The sequence below is a fragment of the Gobio gobio genome, assembly GCF_949357685.1.
Source record: "Gobio gobio genome assembly, chromosome: 7".
NCBI classification, from domain to species: domain Eukaryota; kingdom Metazoa; phylum Chordata; class Actinopteri; order Cypriniformes; family Gobionidae; genus Gobio; species Gobio gobio.
In genome coordinates this window covers 53,977,061-53,992,036 of record NC_137103.1, presented here as the reverse complement: position 1 = coordinate 53,992,036, position 14,976 = coordinate 53,977,061, and the positions used below count along the sequence as shown (strand labels likewise).

General features: G+C 38.0%; 1 protein-coding gene across 4 annotated transcripts in view; it reads left to right on the top strand.

Annotated features, from left to right (window-relative positions):
- The window catches only part of LOC307129327 (SWI/SNF-related matrix-associated actin-dependent regulator of chromatin subfamily A-like protein 1), a 33,554-nt gene that overhangs the window by 3,539 nt on the left and 15,039 nt on the right, over positions 1-14,976 (top strand). For all 4 annotated transcript variants that reach the window (XR_013816882.1, XR_013816883.1, XM_079821652.1 and 1 more), the window contains exons 2-8: positions 3,446-3,728; positions 3,852-3,902; positions 3,974-4,234; positions 8,356-8,406; positions 8,779-8,962; positions 9,168-9,318; positions 11,515-11,676. Coding sequence is in view for 2 of the 4 variants with exons in the window: in XM_079821652.1 (XP_079677778.1) it covers positions 3,446-3,728; positions 3,852-3,902; positions 3,974-4,234; positions 8,356-8,406; positions 8,779-8,962; positions 9,168-9,318; positions 11,515-11,676 (1,143 nt within the window). In the remaining 2 variants the exon portion in view is untranslated. The remainder of the gene's footprint in view (positions 1-3,445; positions 3,729-3,851; positions 3,903-3,973; positions 4,235-8,355; positions 8,407-8,778; positions 8,963-9,167; positions 9,319-11,514; positions 11,677-14,976) is intronic.

The window sequence follows — 14,976 nt, the reverse complement described above, 5'->3', positions numbered from 1 at the left end:
AGAAGATGTTTTGAACAATTTTGGCCTGTTTTATTTATTCACTCGAATTTAAGGCAAAAACATTCACGGGGGAACTCGGATGGGCTGGGTTTGTCCAGGGCCAAACACACACACCCACACCCACACACAAACACAGTAATATTGTGAAATATCATTACAATTTAAATTAACTGGAGTCTGTTGTATATTGTAAAATGTAATTTATTCCTGTGCTCAAAGCTGAATTTTAGCTACCATTGAATATTGTATGGACAAAAAAAAAAGACGTTGTAATGTCATTAATAATCACATTTTAGGTTGAACTACCCCTTTAAAAACTGAGTTAATACCTAATTTATATAAGACACTGATAACTATCTTTCATGAGGCTCTCATTGAAATAACATTAAATTAAATTTCATTAGAACTATTAAAAAGTTCATAAAACATTTAAAGAGAAAAAAGTTTTGTCCTTAATTATTTAAAGAATTATCCTTTAATTAATTAATTACCCTAATCAAATTGTATTTATAGTTTAACTGTAAGATCATGGTAGTCACAGGTAAAATCATGCTCCTCATTACCATGGGTTTCTAAAATAAATAAATAAATAATAATAAACAATTGAATTTGTAATAAAAAATATTGTAAACATGTAGAAAATGCGAAACCAGCCTGTATAAAAGTGATTTATATTCCGCAATATTTAATGAAAGTAATAATCGCAACATTTTTAATAAATACATTTCTGCCAAAACGCCATAATTCTTCACTGTAAACTGCAAGGTAAATTATTATAAAGGTGTGGTGGTGCTAGATTGACAAGTTTGTAGTTGTGTGTAGGCCCTACTGGTTGTGTGTACGTTTTCCAATTGACCTCGTCATGTATTTTACATGGTCGCGGCTGTTTCAGCCGATTCACCACAGAACCTGCAATGTTCCCATATCACACAACTGTATGAAACTAAATTCGGAGTCAAAGTGCCGTTCATCATAGAGCAGCAGAAACACACTGTGTGGATATTCGCTTTTTGCAGTTTCCCAAACAGCGCCTAATATGGAGGAGGGGAGGACTCTCTAGCTTTGGCCTGTCAATTCAGAAGACAAACCAGGGCCGCTGTAGCCCCTGCATGACGGGCCAGTCCGTGGCAAAAATATATAAATAACCTTGTAGGCTATCGGCCCCAAAGTGCGTCGGCCCACCGGGAAAATACCCGGTATGCCAGATAACCAGTCCAGCCCTGGGGCCCGTTCTTCGTACGTCGCTAACTCAGTTAGCTGGATTTGATTGTTGACGATTTGACATGATCTCGGATTGGTTGGTTCTTCGAAGCTCATCCTGGACTTGCTGTCATAGCAACAGGTCCGTAAGCTTAAACCTGCTCATGAGCGGCTTATTTCATGTAAACAGGATTAGATTGCATCTTGAGGTGATATTTAAAATCTGTCCCAGCCACTGCTACTTTATTACAAGAGTTCACTACTGAACCAGGGGCAATAATAATCATTTTAAATAATAATAATAATATAAAAATTTTATATTGTATATGTATATGAGAATGTATATAATATTATAATGTTGTATATAATAATATAGACACAGCCACTTGATTGAGCGATTTATTTGTGATGGAATAATTACTTTATATAATTTTGTTTTTATTGGTTTACACACATGTTGTACAGTTACTCTGAGCCGTGCATTAAGTGATCACGGATATTATGGGATGGCTTGATGCAGCACAAGAGAGGATAATTTTATCTTGACCCATAAGAAACTGTCACGTTACAATTCTGCTTCAAATTAAATTAAAAATTAAATTACAACATTGAAATAAAAATGTAAAGGGTGTACAAATACTGTATAAAATCGTGAATATAAATAATTGGTAATCATGTTTAAAAAAAAAAAACATTTATCATTTATCTATTATAACTTTTATGTTGATTTGGTTGTTTGGCTGTTTCCTTATAAAGGTTCAGAAATTCGTGGGTTTTTTTTTTGTGTAATTTGTCAAGTTTTTTGCCAGGTGGCTTTTTAATTATATGATGTCATTACGTTGCTGTCTTGACGTCAGCCAATCGCTGCATTGCTGATCGTGGTTTCGAGTATCGATGCATCTGCCCTCTTCAGGGGAAAAAAGAACGCTCAGTAATCTTAGATAATTTAATCCAGATATTTTAATCCAATCCGCAAATTCGTTTGAAGAACCAAATTAGCCAGAGATCAGTTATCACGATTAAAAGATCTGGGATCTGTCAAATCATCTTAGATGTATTAAGCGAGGTACGAAGAACGGGCCCCTGGTGTATACTAGGGCTGCACGATTTGGGGAAAACATCTAATTGCGATTATTCTGGCTAAAATTGCGATTGCGATTTAAAATGCGATTCATTATAATAATTTATTTTATTTTTTTTACAAATGAAAAGTGTGTATATAACATTTTGTGTTTATATATTAATATGACTAATAATTATTATTATGATTATTATTATTATTGCTAAATAAAAATAAGAAATATTACAATTACAATAACATTCATTATTAAAAAATTTAAACAGAGCATTTAAGAATAAATATAACAGTATAATAATTATAATAATATTTATATTTTACAGAAAATTAAAAGATTATGGGTTACCTGTTAATATGTTATGACTAAAAATCAATAGAAAAGGTCTAAGGATTTATTGTAAAAAAAAAAAATTATTATTATAAAAATCTATGCTTTTTTTCTGTGATATCAATTTCTTACAGTCTATGTCTTTTATATGAAATATGAGCCTCTTATGCATTCACTGTGGGGATTAAAACTCCTGTACATTGAAGAAAAACATATGGATTGTCATATAAATTTATTTAGAAGTATTATTTTTCTTATTTTCTTTACGCCCTCGAGCAGAAACTCCACATTTGTGTTCCTTTTCAGGAAATCCCTATGGGAAATCTCTAATGTGAAGCTCGCGCTGTAGCTGAATAAAACGAAGATAGAAACGCTTTGACTGATTAAACATGAAGATAATACTTCTGCGACATGATATAGTGTATTTGAGTTCTTCAAGCCTTCTCTGGTATTTTCATAATAATAAAGTATTCAGTGCTGATTGACATTCTGTGATAAGAAGCCACATCAGCTCGACTGACTATATGAAGAGAGTTAAAACATGTTATTAAACGTTGTATTTTGTCGGACAACAGGTTTATGTGAAGATGTTAGACACATGTTGCTTTTTCAACAAACTCGCAGTGCTTTCAGACGGAGCAGCGTTTACTGATCACAGAGCCGCTCTTCACTGACACGCTGGGCATTTATTTCTTTCTTTAAAATCGCAGCCTTTGCGCTTTCATAATCGCACATAAGCCAAATCGCGTTTGCGGTTCAATTTCGATTAATCTTGCAGCCACAGTGTATACATGTCTTTTTTTGGGTGGTGTGTCTTATGTTTGTGCTCATTTTTGCAGACTCAGCCCTTAGACTCTAAAGGTCCCTGTACAAAGACAGCACCTCCAACTTCCAACACCGCTTCTCCAACTTGTAGCTTTTATGGACAGCCGGGGAAACCGGCCATAGGAGAAAAGCGACCATCTAAACTCCCTGAAGCAGGAGGAAATATCCCTGCTAAGAAGCCGGCGGTGTCCGTAAAAGGGAGATGTGTGTCGCACACAGAAAATCGCTTCCGAGTGGAGGTCGGCTACCATGCGGACCTCATCATCGTATTCAAAAGCATTCCCTCCAAGAACTACGGTGAGTACAGGTGACGTCCCTTAGAGAGAGTTTAAAGTGTGCATATGTATGCTAATTCATCTTACAGGAAAATGGTTGATGTCCTATAATAGTTATGCATTTGTCATTTATCTGTTGTCACAGATCCTGCTACAAAAATGTGGAACTTCAGCCTTGAGGACTACCAGATGCTGAGTACGTCTTCATGAGTATATTTGAGTACATCTATTATCTGTTAAAATCCATCTATTTTGTTTGTGTTTCAGTGGAGCAGGCGGCGAGTTTCCCCTCCGTCTCTCTCAAACCTCTGGCTGGGATGGAAGGGCTGAATATTTCAGCGTCCACCAGTCGTCCCAAAGATGCAGCAGCCCTGGCAGCTCTGATGCGGCTCTGTCAGGGTTGGCAGAAACCAGGTGCCACGATAAAGGGGAAGTGCATTTTAGTGTCTCGCTCTCGGCTGGAAGTCGATATTGGATACCAGACCGATGTTATTGGAATCTTCAAGCAAATGCCGTCCAAATGCTACGGTGAGTGTAATAAATGTATTTTTCCTGTTCATTTTATAAGGTTTGCAACTTTATAAAATGAAGTCAGGTAGAAGACGTTTCTTATAATAAAATGAAAATCCCACTATTTATACAATAAAAAAGTTATGCAATTAAGGTGACAGATTTAGCCTAAATGAAGCTGCCACTCAGTAGAGACTAGATCATTTTGAATGAGTTTTTGGAATAATTTTGTTATTGACAAACTTATATTTCCCATAAATTCCAAACAAATGTTTGTTTGATCATCAGGGGTCGAGTGGTTGAGTTTGAGACCAATGTGTTTTGAGACCAAGTCGAGACCAAGACCAATGTGTTTTGAGACCAAGTCGAGACCAAGACCAATGTGTTTTGAGACCAAGGCAAGACCAAGACTTTGAGGGGTTGAGACCAAGACTTTGAGGGGTTGAGACCAAGTTGAGACCAAGACCAATGTGTGTTGAGGCCAAGACAACGCCAAGACTTTGAGGGGTTGAGACCAAGTTGAGACTAAGACCAATGTGTGTTGAGACCAAGACAACACCAAGACTTTGAGGGGTTGAGACCAAGACAACACCAAGACTTTGAGGGGTTGAGACCAAGTCGAGACCAAGACCAATGTGTGTTGAGACCAAGACAAGACCAAGACCAATGTGTGTTGAGGCCAAGACAACGACAAGACTTTGAGGGGTTGAGACCAAGTCGAGACCAAGACCAATGTGTGTTGAGACCAAGACAACACCAAGACTTTGAGGGGTTGAGACCAAGTCGAGACCAAGACCAATGTGTGTTGAGACCAAGACAAGACCAAGACTTTGAGGGGTTGAGACCAAGTCGAGACCAAGACCAATGTGTGTTGAGGCCAAGACAACGCCAAGACTTTGAGGGGTTGAGACCAAGTCGAGACCAAGACCAATGTGTGTTGAGGCCAAGACAACGCCAAGACTTTGAGGGGTTGAGACCAAGTTGAGACTAAGACCAATGTGTGTTGAGACCAAGACAACACCAAGACTTTGAGGGGTTGAGACCAAGACAACACCAAGACTTTGAGGGGTTGAGACCAAGTCGAGACCAAGACCAATGTGTGTTGAGCCCAAGACAAGACCAAGACTTTAAGGGGTTGAGACCAAGTCGAGACCAAGACCAATGTGTGTTGAGACCAAGACAAGACCAAGACTTTGAGGGGTTGAGACCAAGTCGAGACCAAGACCAATGTGTGTTGAGGCCAAGACAACGCCAAGACTTTGAGGGGTTGAAACCAAGTTGAGACTAAGACCAATGTGTGTTGAGACCAAGACAAGACCAAGACTTTAAGGGGTTGAGACCAAGTCGAGACCAAGACTTTAAGGGGTTGAGACCAAGTCGAGACCAAGACCAATGTGTGTTGAGACCAAGACAAGACCAAGACCAATGTGTGTTGAGGCCAAGACAACGACAAGACTTTGAGGGGTTGAGACCAAGTCGAGACCAAGACCAATGTGTGTTGAGACCAAGACAAGACCAAGACTTTGAGGGGTTGAGACCAAGTCGAGACCAAGACCAATGTGTGTTGAGACCAAGACAAGACCAAGACCAATGTGTGTTGAGACCAAGACAACACCAAGACTTTAAGGGGTTGAGACCAAGTCGAGACCAAGACCAATGTGTGTTGAGACCAAGACAAGACCAAGACTTTGAGGGGTTGAGACCAAGTCGAGACCAAGACCAATGTGTGTTGAGGCCAAGACAACGCCAAGACTTTGAGGGGTTGAAACCAAGTTGAGACTAAGACCAATGTGTGTTGAGACTAGGCATGTGCCGGTATCAAATTTTCATGTTGCGATTAATTGCTGAAGCTTTTATCACGGTATACGGTATTATCACGATAATGAAATTTGTTGCAAAAAAAAGTGTTGTCATACTATAACAGGTTCAATAACTTTCTAATAACAAAAGAACCAAACATTTAAATATAATAAAGCAATACACAAAAATATATAAAGTAAACATATTTAAAACAGATTAAAGAGCTAAAGAATTATAAAGAACAATAGGTAACACTTTACACCAAGGTCTCACTAGTTAATACATTAACATCAACAAAGAGCGAATAGCTACATTTTTACAGTTATTCTTCTTTGATAATGTTAGTTAAAAAAGCAACTGTTAGTCAGAGTAAGCTCAGGTTCATTAAATAATACAGTTAAAACTTTTGATATTAATAATGTGTTATTAAATGCTGAAATTTACATTTAACTAAGATTAATACACGTTTTAGAAGTATTTTTCATTGTCAGCTTGTTAATGAATGAACTAATGTTAAATAATGGAGCCTTATTGTAAAGTGTGTGACTGAATAACAATCAGAACATATTCAAACAATATCTAGGGCATGCGATTTAGTCCAGATTAAAATATAAAATGTTTAAGTTTGAAAATGAATAGCCTTAAGTCTTTAAGTATTTGTTATAGTTATGTGATGATCACAGTAGCGAATACAGAAAACTGTTTTGTTTACCAGGGATTACCGGAGAAACGGCTGCATTTCTGCTGTTCCGTCAGCGCCCTCTGCTGTCAGATAGTGAATGTGCATTTCATTCAAGGCACGTCCTTTACTCGTTCCGCCATGTGCTCATGCACGTTGGGTTTTGTTTACATCAGTGCTCGTTCCCTTTGACGTATTGTTCATTTTAAACGGTTGATGGGTAAAGTAAATGCATTCTAAAAATCGGAATAATAGGTAGGCTAATGAATAAATATTCACGGTATTTTCAAGTGCCCACGATAACAATATTGTGCATGTTCATTATTGCGGTATATCGTATTACCGTTTACCGGCACATGTCTAGTTGAGACCAAGACAAGACCAAGACTTTAAGGGGTTGAGACCAAGTCGAGACCAAGACCAATGTGTGTTGAGACGAAGTCGAGACCAAGACCAATGTGTGTTGAGACCAAGACAACACCAAGACTTTGAGGGGTTGAGACCAAGACAACACCAAGACTTTGAGGGGTTGAGACCAAGTCGAGACCAAGACCAATGTGTGTTGAGACCAAGACAAGACCAAGACCAATGTGTGTTGAGACCAAGACAACGCCAAGACTTTGAGGGGTTGAGACCAAGTCGAGACCAAGACCAATGTGTGTTGAGACCAAGACAAGACCAAGACCAATGTGTGTTGAGACCAAGACAACGCCAAGACTTTGAGGGGTTGAGACCAAGTCGAGACCAAGACTTTGAGGGGTCGAGACCAAGAGAAGACCAAGACTTTGAGGAGTTGAGACCAAGAGAAGACCAAGACTTTGAGGGGTTGAGACCAAGACAACACCAAGACTTTGAGGGGTTGAGACCAAGTCGAGACCAAGACCAATGTGTGTTGAGACCAAGAGAAGACCAAGACCAATGTGTGTTGAGACCAAGACAACACCAAGACTTTGAGGGGTTGAGACCAAGTCGAGACCAAGACCAATGTGTGTTGAGACCAAGACAACGCCAAGACTTTGAGGGGTTGAGACCAAGAGAAGACCAAGACTTTGAGGGGTTGAGACCAAGACAAGACCAAGACTTTGAGGGGTTGAGACCAAGTCGAGACAAGACCAAGGCAGGACGAGTCCGAGTCAAGACCAGACTAGCACTCTTTAAATTCATAGAGATCCACATTACCACCTGAGAAATTACTTATAACTTATAATAAATATAGTTAGAATAAGACCCTATATAGTGCAGTTACCATTAACAACAAAATTCATCTTTGCGCTATAGAGGAGATACAGAAGATGCATCTGAATTGGTAAATTAAAAATGCATAAATAATGTTGAGGATAGAATTTTGTTTGGGCGCAGTACCAAACGTTTCACATCAATTTCCAATGCACTCCATTTTGACACTGAACATTACCAGTGTGACCTTTTTTTTTTCAGGACCATTTACCCTTTTTGAATCATGTTCACGATTTGTTATTGTTCACACAGCAAGTGCCGAAACCTTTACCAAGTGTTGTACCATCCTGATGAAGTAAAAAAAAAAAAAAATTAACATTTTGGGGTACAAAGTGACCAAAGTCACCAAAGTGTCTTGAAAGTTCCAGAAGGCTTTGACCTGTATCATGTACATATTTTATTCTTTGTTTAAATATATTATTAGACATGAAGACCAGGAAGTGGACTTTCCTTCTGGAGGACTATGGGAAACTCAGTGAGTCGTTTTAAATTTTGTTCATTATTTGTTCATGTACTTGTTCCTGCATTTAACATCAAGCATGCCAAACATGTGCAAAGCGCGCACATTTGGATTTGTGCCAAACGAGAGAGACACAAGCTCACACATGCCACTAGTTTTTGTATGTTGTTTTACTTTTATATTTTTCATTCCTGTGAGGAGAACTAAAATACATATTTATAGTGTTTATGTTCATAAATGTTTAATTTTATTTACTGGTATTTTCTGAATGTAATAACAAAATGTGACTTATACACTGATGCAACCTATTTATAATTTTTGCAGATGCAATTTTTCCCAGAAAATAAAGTGCATGTACAGTAGTTGATTGTGATGTCTTGTGTGTAGTGGTGGATCTGAACGAGTTGCCTGCTGTGGAGACTGAGCCTTTACCTCACGCTGTGCTCCAGTCCTTCTGCTCTCAGTTTGAGAAGAGCGAGGCTAGAGCTCCAGTCACTCCTGAGGCCGATCTCTCACATGTAGATCCACAGCTCACACGCAGCCTCATGCCCTTCCAGAGAGACGGCGTCAAGTAGGTCTCCATTACCAGACAATGTTTGGTACCAAAGATATTTGGTGCATTTTCTGTAGCTCAAACAGTAGAGCATGCCACTCGGTCATAGGTTTGATTCCCAGGGAATGCATGAACTGACAAAAATGTAATGCAATGCAAGACTCTTTGGATAAAAGCCTCTGTCAAATGCATGAATGTAATGTAATGTTTGCTAATGTCTCAGTTTTGCAGTGTCCAGAGAGGGCCGTTTGCTTCTGGCTGATGACATGGGCCTGGGGAAGACCATCCAGGCCATCTGCATCGCTGCCTACTACAGGAGTGAGTGGCCTCTGCTGGTGGTTGCCCCATCCTCAGTGCGCTTCACCTGGGCTGAGGTACACACACTTCCTTTAAGAGGGATGTTTTTTGAGGATGCATGTCAACTATACTACCGTAAATGCAGTAAAAACAGTCATATTGTGAAATATTATTTCCCGCTAGCTGGAAAGTTTTGACATTTGGCACACAGGTAGAGAACAGTCTGAACTATCAACATAGCAAATTTGGAGTCTCTAACTCAATCCCTCTAGCGCCACCAACTGTCCAAATTTGCAGTCACGTTTTGAACAAAATTACGAGTCCTATGGCGTCATTCAAATTCACACGATTTTTTACGAAAATTGGACCAGATCATTTTTGATACCATGGTGACAAAAGTTATGGAATTCAAGTTGTTTCTTCAAACCGTTCTCAAATAACGCGTGAACCAATTTGACGAAGTGCCTGTGAAAATGAATGTGAGGCTATATCTCTGCAACGCTTTAGCATATTCTGACCAAACTTAGTGTGTGTTATGACAACCATGACCTGAGGCGACTTGCAGAGTTTCGGCACACCTAGTGGTCCGGAGATGAAAAAAAAGCCTATTTTTGCTTATAACTTCTGAACACTCTTTAGATTTGGTGCAGCATGCCGAGTCACATGATGCTATATTTTACGAACACATTGGCGTATTGTTACGAAACTCACCCTACCCTGACAGTACTCAAAAAGTTTTGGGGCAGCTACACCCTGTGGTCAAAAGTCATAATAAGATTTCAAAAAATGCTAATAACTTTCGATTAAATTAACCTAGTGTAATTAAACTTGGGTTCTTGGGTCAAACCGAGAACATAGATACCAATTTTGCCATAGTCAGCTAAAATTCCTGTCCACCATTTTGTTTTTCTTTAAAAACCTACTTTTTCCAAGTTCTCCTAGAACGTTTGTCCAATTTTCACCAAACTCGAATCGTATCATCTTCAGACTATGCCGGCAAAAAGGTGTGGATTTTGTGTCGATAGACAAAACCGTTTTCGTATACCGCATCAACAAAGTTGCTGGCATGATGCCAAAGTGACTTTGAGGCTGTATTTCTGCAAAGCTTTGACATATTGACACCAAACTTTGCATGTGTAATTGTCACCTCACTCTGACCACAACATATCAATTTGGTCACAGCGACGCCTATTGGTCGAAATTTATAAACCATTTAATCAATTGATTCTGAAAGAACAGCTTTTGTTCTAAGTAGAAATATTTTATAACATTAAATGTCATTTCTGATCAATTTAATGCACAATAGAGTAGATCTGACCATAATTGTTCTGAGTCTCAGAATAAACAGTATTTGTGTGTCTGCCCATAAATGATGCATGCTTTTTCATATTTTTCGTGGGTTTTTAAGCAATGGAGATTACTTTAGGATGACACGAGCACAGCTAAAATGTCACATGTTTACCTAAGCACTAATAATCTTTATACATTATATTAAATAATACTCCTATTGCATTTCAATATTTTAAAGATTAAAAGTAGAATATATCACTCCCATGCTGTTTGTTCAATAAGTAACATAATACATTTGTTTTTTCACATTAGAATAGTCACTCAAGGATTTATTTAGAAAGATTATGCCTGAAAAGGTTTTTTTTTATTTTTATCATATGTTCATTTCTATGATAAATCTTATATAATATGATTTACTGTGTGTGTTTGCTTGGTTTTATTGTATTTATGTGATATTTGTATTTTTGTAATTGAGTTCTTGCCATGAATATAGCCTTAGATGCTGACATGGCATTATCTGAATCTGTACATTAGAATAGTGGACTGTTCATAATTGGGTCTTTATTAAAAAAGCAGTTCTGAGTGCTAGTTTATGAAGCAGCTTTTGTCAACATTGCAGGCACCAAAATAAAGTTATTAAATAAAGAAGATCTGTACACATTTTGCTATTGATAATAAATGGCATCTGTGTTTCTACACTCTTGAAAAGCACCAGCTGTCAGGTCATTTTTTTTAATAAGCGGATGCCTGATGTGAAATGTGATTTATTAATTCATATTTTCCGTCGCTGCACCCTTGAGGAAGGACAAATCCTCGTCTTCCCCAGCAGGGATTTGTGATAGGATATTTTGCAGTTTGAAGGGGATTGGTGAAGATTTTGCAGTGTTCCTTTGTAAGCTTTAGTCACCTTCCTCAAAATAGCTGAAATGGCAGAAAAAGTCACTCAAAAGTTGACACTATGATTTCTCACCCTTGTCCCTCAGGCTTTCCGTCGATGGCTGCCTTCCGTGAGAGCCGACAGCATTAATGTGGTGGTTAAAGGCAGGGACAACTTGCGCTCCGGTCTCATCAACATCATCAGCTACGACCTGCTCAACAAGATGGACAAACAGCAGCCGTCCAGCCCATTCAGTGTGATCATTATGGTGAGGGCTGATACACTTTGATGTGTAAACATGTTTTCTAATAACTATCTCATACTGACTGCATTAGTTATTTATTTAGATAAGAACTTTAGTTTGTGCATGTCTATAGCTATGTTTCCATCCACTGTATTTTTATGTGCATTTTGGGATATCACATAAAAGAAAACGCCAAGATGTGCATAAACTCTAAGGGCGTTTTCACACCTGAAAGTCCGCACCAAGGTCCGAACCGAAGTTCATGTTTTGATACATTTTATACATTTGGTTAGTTTTGGTTTGGTTTCACATTGCGATTATGCGAGCGCACTAAAGAGCTTTGCATGACACACTTGCGTCCACTCGTCATCATCTGTGTGGGCGGCATCTTGACATTGATTGGTTTGTAAACGGACGTGCGTCTGACGTCAGCGTCTTTGATAAGAATGAATGAACAGACGCATATCGTTGCCACTAGTGAACAGTGCACTTTGCTTGACTATTTCTTTTCGTTTCGAATTGTTTCGTTTAAAAGTGGACATTTCAAGCTTTGTATACACATATTTCTCATGTCTATGAGGCAAGTAGCTGCTGAGTTTGGGTTTATTTATGAGACATGTTCAAAGCATGTGATCGCTCCGGCGCCTTCATGTCACGATTATTGTCTGCTATAGACTATTTGCTACTTATTTATTAAATCCAGGCAATTGGCTGATGAAACATTGATTCAAATTAAGATACAATTTATACAAAACGAAATTCACTTTAAAGAAAGGCTTTCTACAAAACAAAACTTAATGAAGTGGTCAAAATCATTTCGACATTTTGCGCATCTTTTCACTTTTCATAATCAATATAGCCGAGAAGAAATTTAAAAATAACATTATAATATTTAAACATAAACAGGAACTTCCTGTAAATGCCCTGAAAGTGCGAACCATAGAGAAAATGCTTTCACACTAGAAATGGACCGTGCTTTGTTCAGTTTGATCCGGACCGAGACGACCTCTTTTCGTCTGACCAAATTTCATCTGTTTGGTCCGGACCGTGGTCCAGGGGAGGTTTCACACCTGTAATTTTGATTCGGACCAAACTGAAAAGTCCTAAAATCCGGACCAAACAAGGTAGGTGTGAAAGGGCCCTAAAAATGTGCATGAAAAAAATTTAGTCGGATTATCTTTTTATCCAATAAGAAAACATGCACATTAACTACTATGGAAACACATTTACTGAATCAATTCCCTGATGTGCATTTAAAAAGACATATGACTTTGCGATGGGATGACATAACTGGACCAACCAGTGGATCGATCTCATTGCACGCAATCTGAAATGTTGTTTTGCTCATCCTGAAATGTCTGTCATCAAAGTGGTTCAGTATAATTAGCTGCCAGAACGGTCTTAAGCCCTATTCGGACATTAATTGTTTCTCGTGAGGTATTTTCATCATTGACAGGGGCTAGTCTGTGATTTTATTGCTGTCCGCATCCAGAATGTCAGTGTTTTTCTCCCACCACCCGCGTAAACCCCCCCCCCCCCCCCCCCCCCCCCGACTGAATTACCTACTGTTTTTAGACAAACACCAAGGTTGTGTGGTAATTTAACTGCCGTCTGAATCCACATCTCTGAGTTTTCAAGAATATATCAATTCACATAAATTCACTGTTTATATCCTTTTTGACCCCTGCAGGGCACCGTACGGTTGCGCTTGGCTGTAATTTGGATGCATTTTAAAGATCTAGACTTTTATTACTGAAATGCTTTTACAAGAGCAATATATTTTATCACCGCTAAAAAAAGATAAAGAAGAAAATCATGTAAACATTTGAATTGGGCCGTTATTATATATGTTAAAATAACCACAGCATTATGTCTACCTCATGTAAGTAAGAGGCTGTGTATTCACTTATTCCCGCTCGTTTATTCTCGTTTCCAAGTGTGAATAAAATTACATCCTTTATTTTGAGATAAATTACAAGACAGAAAACATTTGAAATATAATGTGCGTCTATATATCTTCCTATTTTTAAACAGATTTAAATAATAATTAGGATATTATTTTCCTATTATCAAATTAAATATGATATTTTATTTATAGCACAATCATGTTATTTAGCACGTGAGCAGCGTTCCTGATCACAAAACTCACTCCTCCACCGTGAATAAATCACCATCCTAATGCACGAGTTTATCTCTGAGGTGGCTGCACATTATTTACGGACTTCTACGTGAGAAACAGTTACCATCCGAAGAGGGCTTATGACTTTAGTTACATAATTATGAAATTCCGTAATTTTAGGGTCACAATAATCAGAAAAAACGTTTTTGGGCCCGTATTCATAAAGAATCTTATTGCAAAGAGTAGCTCCTAGTGACAAAATTATAAGAAAATTCTTAGAAATGTGGGCGTTTACTCTTAAAAGAAAAAAGTAATTCAGAAAGCATCTTAACCCTTAAAAGAGGTCTTAAGGTCAAATTTGTTAGGAGCACGGACGAGGACTTTTAAGAGGCTTAAGAGTTTCTTTATCAGCGGAGAAAATGGCAGAAAGACGAAGAGGGAGAAGAAATGTGTTGCAGACAATGGAGGACAGTGACTTAAGACTCTATAGATTAGATCATGTTTGTTGCATTAAACCCAACTTTCAAACCACCAATTAAATAGACATGCCAGCAATCAGTGCAATTGGAAAGAGTGGAACAATGTTTATAATTCTAAGCCAATCAAATACCTTATAGGAAATTAACAGCATGGTAAATAATAAAAGGATTTATATACATTTATATAATGTGTGGGTGTGAGTGAGAGAGAACGGTAAAATAGGACAATTTGCGCTTGTAATTTCAAAGTGAAGGCTTAGAATAGACCTTATACTTAAAAGTGCTCCTTTTTCCCCCTTTTTGGACAACCAACCAATCACAGTCTTCAAAAGACTGTGTCATACATAGTAACGGGGTCAGCCCCGCCTCTTCACTAAGATAAAAGTTTTTGTATTTTCCTTGCTCAGAGTTGCTCTCAGATCGGTCCCGAATAGCACTTAAGCTAAGACTCCTACGTAAAAGTTTTTAAGCTAAATTAGGAGTTTTCTGAGAGGACTCTTAGAATCTTTATGAATACGGGCCCTGATGTTTATCTGGCGGTTTACACCCCCGTTCAAAAGGGTCAGCAAGATTTTTTTTAAAAGACATTAATGCTTTAATTCAGCCATGATTCATTAATTAATCAAAAGTGACACTAAAGATATTTAGACTGTTTATATAAATAAAACATGAATAAATCCAAAAGCAAATAAATGCTGTTGTTTGAAACTTTCTATTCATCAGAGA